General features: G+C 44.7%; 1 protein-coding gene across 1 annotated transcript in view; it reads left to right on the forward strand.

The window, feature by feature from the left end:
* Nucleotides 1–5,480: 5,480 nt before the first annotated feature.
* LOC144752378 (H-2 class I histocompatibility antigen, Q7 alpha chain) overlaps nucleotides 5,481–17,771 on the forward strand; it is a 106,416-nt gene continuing 94,125 nt past the window's right edge. Inside the window, exons 1-3 of the mRNA XM_078640314.1 lie at nucleotides 5,481–5,672; nucleotides 6,941–6,963; nucleotides 7,052–7,104. Coding sequence (XP_078496440.1) covers nucleotides 5,481–5,672; nucleotides 6,941–6,963; nucleotides 7,052–7,104 — 268 coding nt within the window. The remainder of the gene's footprint in view (nucleotides 5,673–6,940; nucleotides 6,964–7,051; nucleotides 7,105–17,771) is intronic.

The following is a 17,771-nucleotide window of genomic DNA, read 5'->3' on the forward strand; positions in this document are numbered from 1 at the left end:
CCCTAACACATTATCTTCACTTATAACATACGAAAGCTAAAACTGTAATGAAAAGAACACATTGCACCATTCGCATTTAGAACAAAGATTTTTCATAGAGCAAATATTTTCGGTAATAAATATATTACTGCGCACATAGCCTTATTTTTTAGCTTAACCTGCCTCATATATTCTGTAATGGCTTCAGTGTCAGGCTGACATCGGTGCAGAAACCTTTTGACGAAATATGAACTGGGCATAAATCTGCTTCGCCAAACCTAGCACACGTGCGTCAAAAACTGTGCAAAAAAGCACGTGGGGCGTTTTTCTCACGCAGTTTGTGTAATCCGGTCCTCGGGCTCTCAGCTGCATTCCCGTAGCACAAATGTTACGGCGGTCCAGCACCAGCCCGGTTCTTTTCACACTGTGGACCACACACGCACCCCCTCCCCACCCCCTAGCCCCGGTTCACATTAAGCTCTCTTGCCAGGGGCGTCTTGTAGCCAGTGGCGCCCTGAGATATTGGCAAACAGAGTAATAAATCACGCCTCCACTGATAAGAAAGTTAGTTAAAAGCAGGCCACAGTGTCCATAGGGGCTGTCTGACAAGCGGACAGGGTGGCACCTGAAAACACTCCTTTCCATTGGGAAGCCAGCGTTTACAATAAACATTGTTCTGTGGAATGTTATTTAGCTGTTTTGACATTTCAACAGACATTGATACAAAAAGCATCAAAATGATACACAAAAAATAAACAGATTTATTAACAAATAAAACTATAAACATAAAAAGTGAATCACATCGTGCTTAGAAGCACACAAACACCACTTTGTTTCCACTGCCCATTCCACCATCAAGAATAAATAGCACGTGTAAAATACAAACAGTGGTGACTTTGCGATAAACTAGTCTTTACAATAAACGCTGACGCTACCCAATGGAAAGGAGGGGCGGGGCTTACAGTCCCTTTTAGAAATCTTGTATTTAAAAGATATCTCGGAAAGGCGGGGCTGCTTTGCTGCCATGCCTAGCCGAGACCTAAAAAGAATGCCTGATATTTCACATCTATTGCAGCTGCAGTGGTGTCTGTCCCTGTCACTCTTCATGGCACTAGGTGTAAACTAGTTCATTGGGCACTATAGGAGGCAGTAAAAGAATTGTAGAGCCCTTAGGTAGTAGTGTCTTGAAACGTTGGCGCGCACACACCGGCAGCGTTGTGATTGGTCAGGGGAGCCTGGGTGCTCACCAATTACAATGCTGCATTACAGCTTTGTGATTGGAGAGGGGAGCCTGGCTGTACTTTCTGTCCCTGTCTGACGAGGAGAGAAGACATTGGACCTGGTGCTGAAAGTGGTTTTTTTAATTATATATGTATATATTAAATTGCCCACCCGCCCCCGCGCACCCAACCCGCCATCCGCGAACCATGCCTGCCGCCACTGCATGTGAACAGTCAATCATGAGTTGTGAAGCGCCATGGATGTTTGGTTTTGTAAGCCTACTTGCAACATGAGTTTGAATGGTGGGTCATGTGTTATTTACATGTTGGTTTCCTTAATTTAGAACCATGCCTGGTCAAACTTGATATAGGGTTGGCCCATAGAGCAAGTCCCTTAGCAAGGCTGGTTCTTGCAATCTTCCCCAAAAGTATTGTGTAGCTGCTGGGTAGATATGGAATTACATGCATCAAAGTTAGGGCAGTGCTTTAAATGGAGGGGAAAAAAAGTGCAGGGACTCATTTAAATGTGGCGAGTGGGCGGGGCTTGGGCGGGGCTTAGGGGAAGACCTGCTTCTTGACTTCTGTACTACTTGCACAACATACCAAAACACATTAGAAATGCCTTTCAATAAACAAAGAAGGTGTGTTTACTCATTACACAACGAAAGCCAAACGTGGTGATATTTTCACATTTCTTAGTTTTGTAATATTTGCAACATTACTCCTGTTAATTGCTGTTGCTTGGTACACAACCATATGTTCTCAAGCGACACAGAAAGAAACAAGTAGACCTGCAGACACAAGCATTCCACACATTTCCTTTAATGTGCCTTCAAAGAGTGTCTCTATTCGCTCCCCCTGTCTCTCGTATTTCTCTCACATAAAAACTATCACAGGCAAGCAGACAAACAATAGCAGACACTTACACAAAAGAATCAGGTGGGATTAAAGCCATTCGAACCTGGTTACCTCCCACAGCATTCTTACTTACGCTGTCACCGGGCTGCCTCGGTGTCTGTGTTTTTTATTTTTTTCAGAATTGCCCCTGATGAAGGCACCACCACGAGTGCCGAAATGCATTGGGCCTGTTTAATAATGCTTGTATAAAAATAATGTACATAATGACTGATGCAAATGAAAATGCAACGATAAATGTACTTAGAAATGTGTATGAACATTGTTATGAATACCACTAATAACATAAGTCGCGAATTTGCAAAGAGAAAGTGAAAAATAAATGCATACACAAGAGTAAACACGAGTTCAAAAGATTGTGGTAAATTCTTTATTTCTTAAGGTGCGGAGCACCAAGTGAACAGTGCATGATTAGGTGAGCTAATACCCACCATAACCAGTTGTTCATAGTATCCAGGAATGACTATCCTGATTAATCATAGCACCATTGGAGAACCTTTAAAAAATTGAGTATTTTCGGAGTGCTCTTCACTACCCCAATTACCAAGGATTTTCAAATAGTCAGTCAGTGAGGAGGCACCCACTCACCAAACCAGGATGCAGTTTGACACGATAACAGGCATGACGGACAACAGGGCCAATACTATGGCCTATACAAATGATCAGGCGGATCAAATATATTCTCTCATCAAAGAAGTAAAAAACATGGATGTTCATGGGGGATCTATCAGTCAGCAACTAAAACAACTTGAATATTTAACAAGGCGTCAACTGAACCAACGGATGCATGCCACTACGCTTATTCAGTACCACCGAGCCAAGCGAATACCTAGAGGCCTGCGCTTATCAATAAAACCAATGTTATTCCGGTTTAACCTAAACTCAAAATTCATGGACAAATGGTTCAGCATACTGAACAAATGTTCCCTTGATTTGATCTTACTTATTATTGAGGAACTGTCTAAAACAATACGTGAATTGGAGGAGGAGATATACACACTCAAATCTGAATTAGAGGCCAGAATGGAAGGAGACACCTGGAAAATCAGTTTGGACAATATCAATATTAAATTAGACAAATACGAAAAAGAACTGCAGGAAGGAAAAATATGTAAATATAAACGTGACACTATAGACTATAAACTCAACGAAGTCTACACGTGGGCTGATATTTATGCGAGACGTCAATTTATACCCAAAAAAACACCAGCTTCAAATCGCTCATCAGAAGAAAGTTTGGTCACAGACAAAGAAACATCCATACGCAGGGGACCAATATCAGCTACACAAGAAGTCATATTACCATCCGACACTAGCAATCAAGCCACCACCAGCAGAGACCAGGTTTTTTTGTCACAGGCTCAAACCCAAGGACAACCACCAACACCACAAGTAGAAACAATGACCACAAAAGGAAAACAAGGCGAGGAAACGGCCGGAAAAGAGCTGAGGAGCGGACGGACTGTGGTCTAATTTTCAACATATCGTCATTGACACTAACAAAACAACAAATTAAGACATTAAATAAGGGGTTAACATTTGTACCTACAGTGGCAACCAATGAGTTGGAGACAGAAGGGGCGTTCTTCAGATTCATGAGAACGTTGAAATTAAGACACTATTTTGAAAATGTGGCAGAGTCAACAGCATTGAGTGAAGATACCACAGAGAGAACATTTAAACCCAAAAGCGTGTTTCAAGCCCCTATTTCTCATAAAATGTTGGATACATTCGAGGTAATGGTTAAGAAAGATCTGCAAGCATTGCACTACAGTAGGAATCATCACAATAACTTGTCCAAAACAGAATTGAATATCATTAACAACTTGGCGAATAACCCAACTATCACAATCCAGCCGGCAGACAAGGGCGGTGCACTAGTCGTAAATGAATACAACCTTTTATGAGTACAAAATCAATGAACACGTGGCAGACCAAGACATTTATTTCAAACTTCCAATGGATCCTACAACATCTTTACAACAAATGTTAAATACGATCCTACAAACAGCTGTGGATAATGAATGGATTGATCAACAAACATCCCTGTATCTCACACAAAAAAACCCTAAACGACCAACACTGTATATGATCCCGAAAATTCATAAACACCCTACCAATCCACCTTTCAGGCCTATAGTGTCAGGTTGTGGGTCAATCTTTGACCCATTGGGTAAATACATTGATTACTACCTACAACAGTTTGTCCAACAGTGGGGGTCGTACATACGAGACACCACAGACTTTTTGAATCATCTAAGAACGACAGAGGAAGGATTCCAACCACATTGGATCATGTGTACAATTGACGTCGTGGCACTCTATACTTCCATACCCCACCAAGCAGGATTAGAAGCCACAGAATGGGCATTGTTAAAAATGGATGAGTTACCCACAACCAAAAAAATTTTCATATTACAACTACTGAAATTTTGCTTACACAATAGCCACTTTATATGGAAGGATGAGTTCTATGCACAATTAAATGGGACGGCTATGGGTTTTGCAGGGGCTCCTGCATATGCGAATACGTTCATGGCACAGTACGAAGCAAATAACTTGATGTCATCAGGCGAGTGGAAACATGTGAAAATGTACAGTCGATTCATCGACGATATTTTCTTGATTTGGGATGATACCTCTGCCTCCTTAGAACAATTGATTGAACAACTAAACCAAGTAGACAACAGAATTCAATTCACCTACACTATCAGCAAAGACATTATTGATTATCTAGATGTCAGAATTACCAAAACAACCGAGGGATTTGAAACATCTTTGTACACCAAGCCAACGGACCGCAACAGTGCACTGGAGTACACAAGTTTCCATCCCAAACACCTCATAAGGAACTTACCTGTTTCACAATTTATCAGGATCAGACGCATATGTTCAAATGAACAAACTTGTTCCAACACATTGGAACAACAGGTAGAAAAATACCAGGATTGAGGATACGTACCTGAAATATTATCTGAACAAATAAACCGGGTAAAACAAATGGATAGATTGGATCTGTTGAAACCACGCAAAAAACCCCCAACCAACAGGATGGTATTTGTCACCAAATACACAACTTTGTCCACAAAAATCAAAAAAATAGTAAATAAAAGATGGGAACTTTTGTCTACGGAACCTGATTTTCAAGGACTTTTCAGAGAACCACCGCTACATGCATATACGCGTGGATCTAATCTGAGGGAAAGACTCAAGCGAAAACAACAATCCACAGAAACGATCAACTACAGTGGAACCACCAGATGTTTAAACTGCACGAACTGCAATAACGTTGTTGTTGGTAATACTTGCACACACCCGACGACAGGCAACATTATTAACCTAAGGCACTCGAGTAACTGCAACACCATGAACGTAGTGTATGCCATCAAGTGTCCATGTGGAAAGATGTACATAGGGAAGACGGAACGCAAGATCAAAATACGGATCACGGAACATAAAAGTCGTATCCGGAATGAGAATATGACTTCACCATTGGTGGCACATTGGAAAGAAGCACGTCATACCATCTCCCAATTGAGATACTTTGTTATCGAACAAGTAATGACCAAACAAGGAATAGACAACCACCAAAGGTTGTTACAACGGGAATTATTCTGGATTAAACACCTGAAGACTCAGTCCCCCATTGGTCTGAATGATAAATATGATCTGTCTTTTTACTTATAATGTTTATCAAGTGACACCACCGCTTTTCTAGACCACATAAACACACGAAAGGTTGTTCATAATCTACATATAGTGAGAATGTAGTCCAGGCATGAGAAGTATCACTATAGACAAACTAAGTTTATTGAGTCTAGAACAAGGTTGATAGAGACAAAAATGAGTGATTTAAAATGTCTTGTGGTGAAAACAATATTCTAAGGATTATGTTTTGTATATCTTGTTTGCACTACTTTCGATTACGGTTAGAATGTCATGTTTGATTTTCATGCATATATGTGGAGGTTAACGTGAATATTTGACACTGAGAGCACAAAGTCACTTTGTATATTCATCAAAAATATGTTGGAACACGACTCCTTGCATATACATTCTAATCATGTAACGTATCCAGCGCAAAATTGTAATCATTGTGAACACGAGACAGTCATCATTTAGGTTCCTTGTAGAGTGTGTACTGAATCTACATGAGCCATATACAATATGATTCACAGTCTATTTCGGTATAACATGGGGACAAATGATTTCACGCATCAACACTAGGTGATCAGTTGGTAACATTCACACTGCGCTCCTCGAACATAACCACGCACTATAAACTTAAAACTGAACAGCCAATTTAGTAGGCACACTGATTACGACTACGTTAGGTAAAACTTGCGTTTTTCAGTACTAGTGAGCCATGCAATGGTTCTTTAGCATTGATGATACTAGATAATATTACGGGTTTCATTGCCTCAACACCAGTCTAAGATGGCGTGAATAGCAAGAACCAAACGGGCAGATCTTAACAACTATAGTCCGTTTTCTATGACCACACATTACTCTGACGCGACGCGCAGTCCGAGATTTAATGGTGGCAGCGGTCGGGACGCGGTTGAAATAGATTTCCAGCGAGTAGCGGCTTTACTATTGAAGAACGCGACCCACATTAAACAGGTATTCACTGACCGTGAATTGAGCGCGGGATAGACCTAACTCAGATATTTTTATGATAATAATATCGTGATGTGTCTTTAACTTTTTAGATACATCACCACAGTCACGAAGATAAGGTAGGGCTAGTCCACGTGTTAAAAACGAACGCTCCACGTTTTGTCCATGATTCTAAATAATCACGTTATGTATGCTTGTTATTACAGTTGCTTTGGATACAGACAAGCAGGTATGTGGACAATACCGTTATAGGTATGGTTATTCATAACCATATGTTACACCCAGTTCTTATTGTTACATCTGTTTTATTCTCGCAGAGCCTTAGATTTACAGGTCACCATATCGACTCCTGTAATTCAATTGAAAGCAGGTACGCCACTTAATTTAGATCTCTGTCTACCCCCATGAGTCCATGCACCCAATATTGCTTTCACTTACACTCGGAATTTTTTATTTTTTTCAGAATTGCCCCTGATGAAGGCACCACCACGAGTGCCGAAATGCATTGGGCCTGTTTAATAATGCTTGTATAAAAATAATGTACATAATGACTGATGCAAATGAAAATGCAACAATAAATGTACTTAGAAATGTGTATGAACATTGTTATGAATACCACTAATAACATAAGTCGCGAATTTGCAAAGAGAAAGTGAAAAATAAATGCATACACAAGAGTAAACACGAGTTCAAAAGATTGTGGTAAATTCTTTATTTCTTAAGGTGCGGAGCACCAAGTGAACAGTGCATGATTAGGTGAGCTAACACCCACCATAACCAGTTGTGTTTGCAGCACAGCATGATGGCGAACACCCGACAGTATGCAGATGAGCCCAAGCTGAATAGTTCAGCAGGGGCTGGCTTGGGTCTACAGAAGTGCCTTGGCTGTGAGAGACAGACGCCAGCACCAGGGCTTCATGAGTACCGGTACTCTCCTCGGCAGTGGAGAAGTGCCGGTACTCAGAGTGATAAAACTAAGAAGTGATCGGTACTCAGTACCGGTGAGTACCGGCCTATTTAAAGCACTGAGGGGCATATTATCAAGGGGGTTTATCTCCGCTTTTTTTGCTTTAAAAGCCAAGAAAGCGGAGATAAAATTATCTCCCTATTACCTAGCTGTCGCTAACCCCAGTTAGCGACAGCTAATAGGAGATAGCGACCATCTTGGGCCCCACTTTGCATGTCAGTGATATTTATCACTAATGACATGCAAAGTGGGTGTGCCAAGATGTTAGCGACTGGAAACAGTCGCTAACATCGCTATCTCCTATTACCAACTTTTGGAGATATTTGCGCTAAGCGCGAATATCTCCAAAAGCTAACACCTGCCCTGAGCAGTTCTTAGCCATGTTATCCAATGGGAGGTGGATAACATGGCTAAGAGCATTAGCTCGGTAATGCATGAATATCGCTGACTTTTCAGTGATATTCATGCATTGCGGCCGTTTTTTATCGCATTTGCGATAAACCTTGGTAATACCAAGGTTTATCTGCGATAAAAATCACCGCAGCTCAGCGGTAAAATTTTGTCTCTAACCAAGCAATAGCGATAATTATCGCTATTGCTTGGTAATATGCCCCTGAGTTAGGGGGAGAGGGTCTGTCCTTTCCCATCACCGTCACGTCAACCTAGCAGACAGTGCAGACTTGTGCTCTGTATCCCAGGTGTTCCCCTTTATTCATGATTTCCTACATATGATTGTTCTAGTCTTCCAGTCTAACTCCCCCCCCTTGTTGGAATCTCCCGGTTTCGCCACCCATGGTTCCCTGACCAAGCTTGATGTTCCACCAGATACTGGCGGGTGTGAGCACGACCTCCAGCACGTCCGCCAAAATGATCCTTTCACATGGACGAGCCGTCTACTTTTGCCGAGAGTAGAGCACAAAGAAGATCCGATATGGTGTGAGGGGAGAGGCAACATTAAGTGGAAGAAGGGATGTGGCTAATGGCCGGAGCTGCCGACTTTGGAACTGGGGAACCAAGAATGAGTCTCAGTGTGGGCTCAACATCCTATAATTCTGGGCAAATCCCTTAATCTATACGTTCCTACCAAAAATGAATGCGTTGTGTAATGTAAGTGGTGCTCATCAGGGTCGGATTGGGATCACAATTTGGCCCGGGCACTGACAAAAAAAGTGGCCAGATTCAAGGGGCGTGGCCCAAAATTAAGGGGCGTGGCACACAATCAAGGGGCGTGCCCTTTCACGGAACACCATTTGGTTACTCTTTGAGGTCTAATTTGTAGAGAAATATTTAGTAAATTAAGCCTTTTAAAGCTTACAGAGCAGGTAACATTGGTAAAGACTAGGAGCACTGCAGTTCTGATAACTGAATACTTACTTGCGGTCTTAACGCCCTGCACAATGCCGTTAGATACTCTTTCCCAACCAGCTATATCCTAGACACTAATCATCACATAAATCAGAAAACTAGCACAAAGTCAAGGAGAAAGGGTAAGACTGGAATCTCTCGGAATAGAACATGTAATAACAAAAGTAAGAATTCACAAACGCCGAAAAGGCAGTCTTGGGTGTAAAGAATGCTGGAAAATGTATCTGTACAATCTAGTCATAAATGTATTTCACAACCAGCAGGTGATGTCCGTATACAAAAAACACAGTTCTATTTATGAGTACCAATTACAGTGCACATGATCCGATTTTTTATTAAGGGCCTGGGCGATGAAGTGATCTGCCCAGAATCACAGGTTGTTGAGCAGACGCTGGGACTCAAACTTGAATCCCGATCTCTGCAACTCTGGCGTCAGGCCACATATGCCTATGCACAGACCAGAGACGTTTTAAGGCATAGGCAATGTGGGCTCTGGCCCAGGGCCCCGGCCTTTCAGGGAGCCCCCTGATAGATGACACAAAGGGATGTACAAAAGTTCCCCGGGAAGAGTGATAGAGGGGTGTGTGTGTGCTAGTGAGTGGGGGGAATCCCCTAGTTGGAACTAGAACCCTCACACACCCAGCAAGCTAGGTGTCATGCTTCATCATATGGGCTCTGCTCCTCGTCAGACTGGCGCTGCAATGTCTGACGGGCTCCCGAAACCGGGGCTCTTTATCGGAGATCTTTTGTTCCCGCCATATGGTGCATGTGGGTGAGAGGGCCTGGGGGGTGTGGTCGTGACGTGAGTGTTAAGTTAAAAAAGGTGAGTCAGTCCACATACAGAATTTATTCTCGTAGTAGACTCCCTTGGTTAAAAACAAATGAAGGTGGTGTGGGAGGGGAGAAACAATGACCCCAGTTCTGCTAGGGTCAATGGGACTGCTACCCTCAATTATTGGTCGACATGTTTCTTGCCTGATGGCAATTCTTCAGGACCTAAATAAGATCGTACCACACTGTGAAAATGCTAGTGACAAATATATATACAAAAGTGAAGGGTTGAAACTTGCAGGTATGTCTGTGACCGTATTGTAGTCAGAAATACCAAGATGCAGGCAAGTCAGTCCTGCTGCAGTTTGCAAAGCCCTAAACCGGATCCCTGGTGGACCCCTCAGTCTGCTCCCGTGGGACTGGCTGGGGAGGTACCCCACGTACAGCGTCTAGGTAATGGCGCCATTACCTAGACGCTGTACGTGGGGTAGGTGACACCGTTTGGACTGCTGACGCCGGAGGTACTATACCTCCCCAGTGACCATGCATACTCCTTAAACAGATTGTTTTAAATACCATTTTTTCAAATTTTATTTTTAATATGGGCGATGAGTAAGAACCTATCACAGAGATTTTGCAGAAAAATGTGTTTATGTTTCATGCAACATCCATAAAAAAAATGTCTTTGAGACCATCACATATGAGAAATGGGAGGATGTCACTGAGATTATTTTCAGTAATTTTAGTGAGCTGCTACTGTGTTGTAATATTGAAAACGCACGTCAATGTCCTTGAATATTAGATGTAAATACATTAAGAATTTGGACAAGTGTGGTAGTGCTCTGTCCAGTGACCAGCTGAAAGAGGGCATCAAAGAGCAGAAATTGGATTATAAATTCAAATCTGTTCCGAACAGGGGCCCAAAAATATGTTTGGCCCAGGGCCCCCAAAATCCTTAAGATGTTTGGCACAGAAATGAATTAAAGTGAGAGGATACTCTTCTTGCACAGGAGACACGGAGGAAAGGTGACAATGGCACCATTCTGAGCAACTAACAAAACAGCAAGGCCCCTTTCTGTCAGAAAATTATTCCAGCCCTCCAGCACAGGAGCACCTAATAAGCAGCGAAGCCGCTGCTATTACTAACTTACTCCGCCCTCCCCAGACCTTCAGCTCAGGAGCACATGAACAGCAGTAAGGCCCCTGCAATTAGTAAATTACTCAGCCCTCCCCAGCCCTTCAGGCCTCAGGGCAATGTCCTGGCAGGGGAGCACAAAACACAGCTGCTGGGTCATCCACGTTAGCCAGGGGGAGGCTGAGGTGAAGATGGTGCAAGTTCCAAACATCACCTGGCCCCCACAGCAAGACCCATTCTTCCTCGCCCACTATGCCCTGAATGAGAAGGGCGCGTAGCTAGGAGGGAGCGGGGGGGGGGGGCGGTCCACCCCAGGCGGCACCTTCTTTGAGGCGGCCGCGGCCGCACGGGCGGGCCGGCACTCTCACTGACTGACTGGAGGAGGCCCGGCCGAGGCCCGTTGCGGCCGCGGAGGTCTGTGTGAGCTGTGAGTAGGGCGGCGCGGTTTACACATAATCAGAGTTTTGACCCGCCGGTGACACCCGTCGGACGGGACACTGACAGTAAATCAGGCCATCTGTCTCCCATTCTGATTTAAGCACATTCACAGAAGTAGCACACCATGCATTTAATTATAAATGTATGTACAGCTGTCGGCAGTGGTTCCACTTCCGATTAGCATGAATCACGTCACGATGTCATCAACTCAGGGCCCCCACCTCCCAGCCTCGCTCACAGGGCCATCAATCAGGTAGCGTGCGCGGTGCGCACAGCGCAACCAATGACGGCCCTGTAACATTTTGGGCCAGCCCTCTCGCCGGCTGCATTGTAGCCAGCCATCTGAGCGTGTGACCTGTGACGCGTTACGCGCTGCGGCTGCGCGCTCACCATCTCAGCCCCTCCCGTCGTGTTGAGGACTCCGGAGTGGACTGTGGAGACCACCACCATTCTTCTTGCCTGGCCGGGGCACTGCCACTGCTGCCCTCAGCCCTGCCCTGTTCAGCGCTAAGCCTTTACAGTACTCACTGTACTGTCTCTCTGTGCTGTGAGCTGTCACTGTGGCTGCGGGCGGGCGGCACTCTGCGTGACACACACCAAAATAATTGAGGTGAGACATAGGTAGCTGCCAAGGTTCCAGATTGCTATGTGTGTGACATTTTCATAATTTGAGATTTTGAGTGTAATTATGAGTGACATTTCAAAGACTAGGAGTGACACTTTCTCGTGTGCAAAATGATTCAATAAAGTGGTGCTTGGCAAACATATGCATATCAGAAATTAATCCCATTTACCAACACAATCTACACGGTGGGTAGGATAGAGCATGCATACTTTCGATTCAGCCCTTTGCACGGATCCTGCCTGGTCACCAGCCCCTGGTGCAATTCACTTTCACTTTCCCTACATGGAACAATAAAATGAAAGTGAAAGCCTGCCGTTCATCTAAATTGAACACACTGCTCACCTATCGGCGTTAGGGAATTGGGCATGCTTTTTAGGTCTCGCCTGTCGATGCGCATGCGCATCGAGCAAGCGAGACTATAGGGGCTCATCCACACTTTATCCAACTTGCAAGGAATCGTGGCGATTCCTTGCAGTGCCCGTGACTTTTAAGCTCAATGCGCATGTGCATTGAGCTTAAAAGCGCGTGCACATCCGCCCGCATTCCTCCGACACCTTTGAAGTGAAGCTTAGCTTCACTTCAAAGGGCCGGCTTCTTCACACCCACATGCCGCTCTGCCCCGCTCCCCCCCTCCCCTGAGTCATCCTGCCTGCCCTCGACGTTCCCCCCGCCCCCTCCACACAATTGCTACCATAACAGAGTGTCTAGTTATTGCAACCCTCCTTAAAGACCAGCTCTTGGCATTACAGCCTGCAATGTTTCTGCCTATGCACACAGCGTTTTCAACATCCTTACTGTGCTTGGTTTCACAATTTATCACTTGGACATTTCTTTCAGATGATATTCTTAGAGTCAGGTTGAAAGTCTTTCTTCCCTGACCTTATCTGCAGGTCGCCACTTATCGAGCTGCTGCACTGCACGTTCGCTGGTAACACGTGTAATTTACGGCTCCATATAAGCAGCCCTCTCTGAGCCCTCTCGTTCGCGCTTCCAGAACGGAGAGATTCACGCAGAGAATAGGTGAGTGCACCCGTCCCCCGCCCATGCTGTGTTTGTTTAACACTGACATTTAGGTTTCATTTTTAAACGCACTGAATTTCTTCCCTTCGTTTCACATTACAGACACGAAGAGTCAGAGGAGCCGACAGGCCCACTTTCAGTAGCACAGGTATTTAATTGTGCTATGACATGCTCCTGCTGGTGCTGAACTTTCCATGGGTTTCAAGCACCTTCCCCTAATTCGTATCTCACACACTTTTTTCACAGATTATTCTGGATACATTGTGTGACTCCGGCAAATTACGGTACATTAGTTTGTTACCCGCGCATTTTGTCTTCCTTTTTTTTTGCCTTTCTTGTCTTGACTTTTACGATTGTCATTAATCAACCATGCTGATTAGGGGTTCTGATTTCATAGATTATTCTGTTTGTGGCAGTTAAACCCGACTCAACCTGCTTATCATGATTGTAATACATCTTATTATTTATTAAAGGCCATGCTCTGTCTACCTTCCTCATATTCTTAGAGTCAGGTTGAAAGTCTTTCTTCCCTGACCTTATCTGCAGGTCGCCACTTATCGAGCTGCTGCACTGCACGTTCGCTGGTAACACGTGTAATTTACGGCTCCATATAAGCAGCCCTCTCTGAGCCCTCTCGTTCGCGCTTCCAGAACGGAGAGATTCACGCAGAGAATAGGTGAGTGCACCCGTCCCCCGCCCATGCTGTGTTTGTTTAACACTGACATTTAGGTTTCATTTTTAAACGCACTGAATTTCTTCCCTTCGTTTCACATTACAGACACGAAGAGTCAGAGGAGCCGACAGGCCCACTTTCAGTATCACAGGTATTTAATTGTGCTATGACATGCTCCTGCTGGTGCTGAACTTTCCATGGGTTTCAAGCACCTTCCCCTAATTCGTATCTCACACACTTTTTTCACAGATTATTCTGGATACATTGTGTGACTCCGGCAAATTACGGTACATTAGTTTGTTACCCGCACATTTTGTCTTCCTTTTTTTTTGCCTTTCTTGTCTTGACTTTTACGATTGTCATTAATCAACCATGCTGATTAGGGGTTCTGATTTCATAGATTATTCTGTTTGTGGCAGTTAAACCCGACTCAACCTGCTTATCATGATTGTAATACATCTTATTATTTATTAAAGGCCATGCTCTGTCTACCTTCCTCATATCCAGTATAAGATCCTTTTGTGGTTGTTTTTTCTCTGAAATCCTTCGAACCAAGTCTGAATTTGCCTCTTAATACTCTTTTCAGTGCCATGGTTGCACTCACAACATAGGAGCCTACCAGCCCTTCCAACCCTGTAGCCCCTGTGCAGAGGCTTTTTGGTAAAAGTGGCATATGAATCCCTGTTTTTTAATACTTGAACTTTATTGTACACAATCATGTTTATAAGGTCTCCTTATGTCCTTCCCTAGATCACGCCCTTTCCTATCCCCACCTTTCTGTCCTGATGAAGACCCAGCCGTAAGGGATACACCTGCCTACAGTTTCATAGGGGTCGAAACATCGACTTTCTATCACCTAGCCAGCACAAACAACAGATATTACATACTTGGTTACTGTTGATAGCATGGCTATATACTTTTTTTGTTAAATTGTGATTAATCGGCTAGATGTAAATGAGCCACACGTATTGTAAGTTATTTACTGTTGCTGATTGACACTGTATCTCTCAATCACTTTCCCTATCCTCACTATATCACCAATACCCACCATCCCCCCTTCTTACCACATTCACCATGTTCCTGATTAGGGACATTGTAACATGCAATAATATGTATATATCCTCACTAAGAAACCGATGCCCAGTGTGAAATAAACACTGTGTGCAACAAATATCTTGTGTCTTATGCTTTGTTCTGACCCTCAACCCCTCACCCTCGACCCCTCCCCCTCGACCCCTCCCCCTCAACCCCTCCCCCTCGACCCCTCCCCCTCAACCCCTCCCCCTCAACCCCTCACCCTCACTCACCCTCACTCACCCTCACTCACCCTCACTCACCCTCACTCACCCTCACTCACCCTCACTCACCCTCACTCACCCTCACTCACCCTCACTCACCCTCACTCACTCACCCTCACTCACTCACCCTCACTCACTCACCCTCACTCACTCACTCACCCTCACTCACTCACCCTCACTCACTCACCCTCACTCACCCTCACTCACCCTCACTCACCCTCACTCACCCTCACTCACCCTCACTCACCCTCACTCACCCTCAACCCCTCACCCTCACACAGTGCAATAGGTCTCGGAGCATTTGAGTTAGAGCTTTTAGAATTGTTTATGGCTTTTTTTATTTGTAATTCTTTAGCATTGGCTACAGGAAACAAAAATGCTAAAGATTTACAAAAAAAACCCATAAACAATTCTAAAAGCACTAACTCTAATGCTGCGAGACCTATTGCATTTCCAATGCTTGTTTCAGTTCACTCCTTTGGTGTAGCGACACAGCCTGGCAGACACAAAGTCACTGCCCAACACACCGCCTACACACCATGTAACATCGGCCTGTGTCTGGAAGAGGCCCGCCGCACGCGCCTCATATTGACAAAAGCTACTACTTAGCTGAATTTATTTTGTGCAAATAATCTTTACATTATTTCCCGAAAACTTTTCTGTTTTATTTTGCAGTATGTTGATGCATATTAACATGTTTTTAAGTGAAACGCTGTAGTTGTTTTATGAAATGGAGGGGTAGCTGATTTCTGGGTCCGATAAGCAAATGAATGATGGGAAAGGCATTTGAACAATGAGAAACTGTAGCTTAAAACTGCTGCTGCAAAGCACCAGGAGTGTAAGGGCACTAACCAGAGTCAGACTGTGCGACACTTTAACAAGAGTACAAGCCAAGCAATGAGTTTCATGTAGAGAAACACATCTCAAACGTGCCTCTTTGCTGAAAAACGTATGAAAGGAAATGGTCACTAACCACCTAATTTATTATTAAGGAAACTTCTGATTCTGCAACACGACTAGACTGGATCTAGTGGCAAGTGGCACCAGCTCCTTTATCAAAGATTATTCCAAGATGGCTGCCGTCGTTAAAGCTCTCCTACCTGAAACCGTTTGCAGAGTCTATGGCACTTAGAGCAACCAGCATGGAGCAGCTCAGTATCATAGCTCATGGGTGGGAAATCTGTACACTTCTCCCAATGGTAAATACTGGAAAAATAACAGGAAGGGCGCCGGATCCACGAGGAGCTCTGCGGGCACGCACTGTCTGCTGGATCTAAATTAAATTGTATGACAACTGAACACTGTGGCACATGTCACGTGGAAGGCTCTTTATCTTTGGGGGGGGGGCAGGGTTCTGAATTTACCAATCGGGCACCGGAGCAGGGAGTTCATTTAATCAGTCTGGGCTGACTGCAGCAGGCAGACTCAGGCCGTGAGCCACCGCGGGCCGCGGAAATTCACAGGTTTGCGGCCCAGCCCGCCTCTGCTGATATTTGTCGAGGCAGGGGCTGTCTTGACTCCTGTGAATCCCAGGGGAGGGGGTGGGCTCCAATGACAGACAATCATTCATGGATACACCACTGACCTCGATGACATCCGGCTGACACAGCCGTGTCCCGGGGAATCGCCAAAATGTATTGTGCTACATTGTAGAAGTTGGGGTGAGTAAGCGCCAGCCAGCAGCCTGAGCCTCCCTTAACTCTTCTGGGATAAGCCTAGCTGCTCGTGCTACGTTACCACAGGGTTGAGCAGGGGTTATCAAAGGGTGTAGCCCCCTTACTCTGAGTTAGAAAGAAGGGTACCCACTTGGACAGTGGACAGCCATTGCCAACTAGAGACCCCCATTTCTAACAAACAACCATTGTGATTTTGAGAGGAGTAAACATCTCAATGCCCATTAAATTCCCCATGTTTGATTAATGTTCTGATTTGTTACCTTTGCCTCAAATTGTAAAGCGCTCTGATATATTTCAGGTTCAAGTTTGCGCTATATAAAACTATAAATAACTAAATGTAACTTTCATAATCGAGGTAACTGTTAGCAGTAATACTACGTGTCTCTTCTCGGAGACTCGGACATCTTTGAAGTGCTCACCGTCCTTTTTCCCCAGCACCCCACCCACCCCCAAGGGGCGGCAATCTGAGGGGTAGCCCCGGGCGCCACAAGCTCTAGCTACGCCCCTGCTGTGGGTGAGGTGTTAATGCAAACACTGTTTATGTGCTGCGTGGGCCCCTGGGGAGCCAAGGTGACAAAAGCTCAATGACCTGAGCAACACCTGCCCCCCTGGAAGGCCGATTCTTGTATACAATCAGCCCTCGCCAGCCCACCATCAGCATGATTGCTTTGCAGGGCAGGGGGTGACTGCGGCTGCACAGTGAAGCTGCATTCATTTCACTGTCTCCGTGCCCTCTGTGGGCCGTTTTTTTTTCTCCCCTTTCCAAGTCCACAGTGAGCACGGAGACAGACACAGAGAAATGAATGCAGCTTCACTGTGTGGCTGGGAAAGGGGAGAAAAAGCGGCCCACAGACTAAAAGCGCGCCCACTTAGAAACTGCACCTCTGAGGCGGAAGCCGGAGGACACACTCGCTATTTTAAAAATGTTGTTTATGTTGTCTTGCATCTTTTAAAACTTTCTACCCTAACCAGAGCTCTCTTCTGGGCTAATTCGCCACTCAGGCACTCTCATTCAGCGGAACTAGCGCTGTTTAGGGATACTGTTGTGCTCACGATCGCCATCGCAGCA

This window comes from Lissotriton helveticus, chromosome 5_1 (genome assembly GCF_964261635.1).
Source record: "Lissotriton helveticus chromosome 5_1, aLisHel1.1, whole genome shotgun sequence".
Classification (NCBI taxonomy): domain Eukaryota; kingdom Metazoa; phylum Chordata; class Amphibia; order Caudata; family Salamandridae; genus Lissotriton; species Lissotriton helveticus.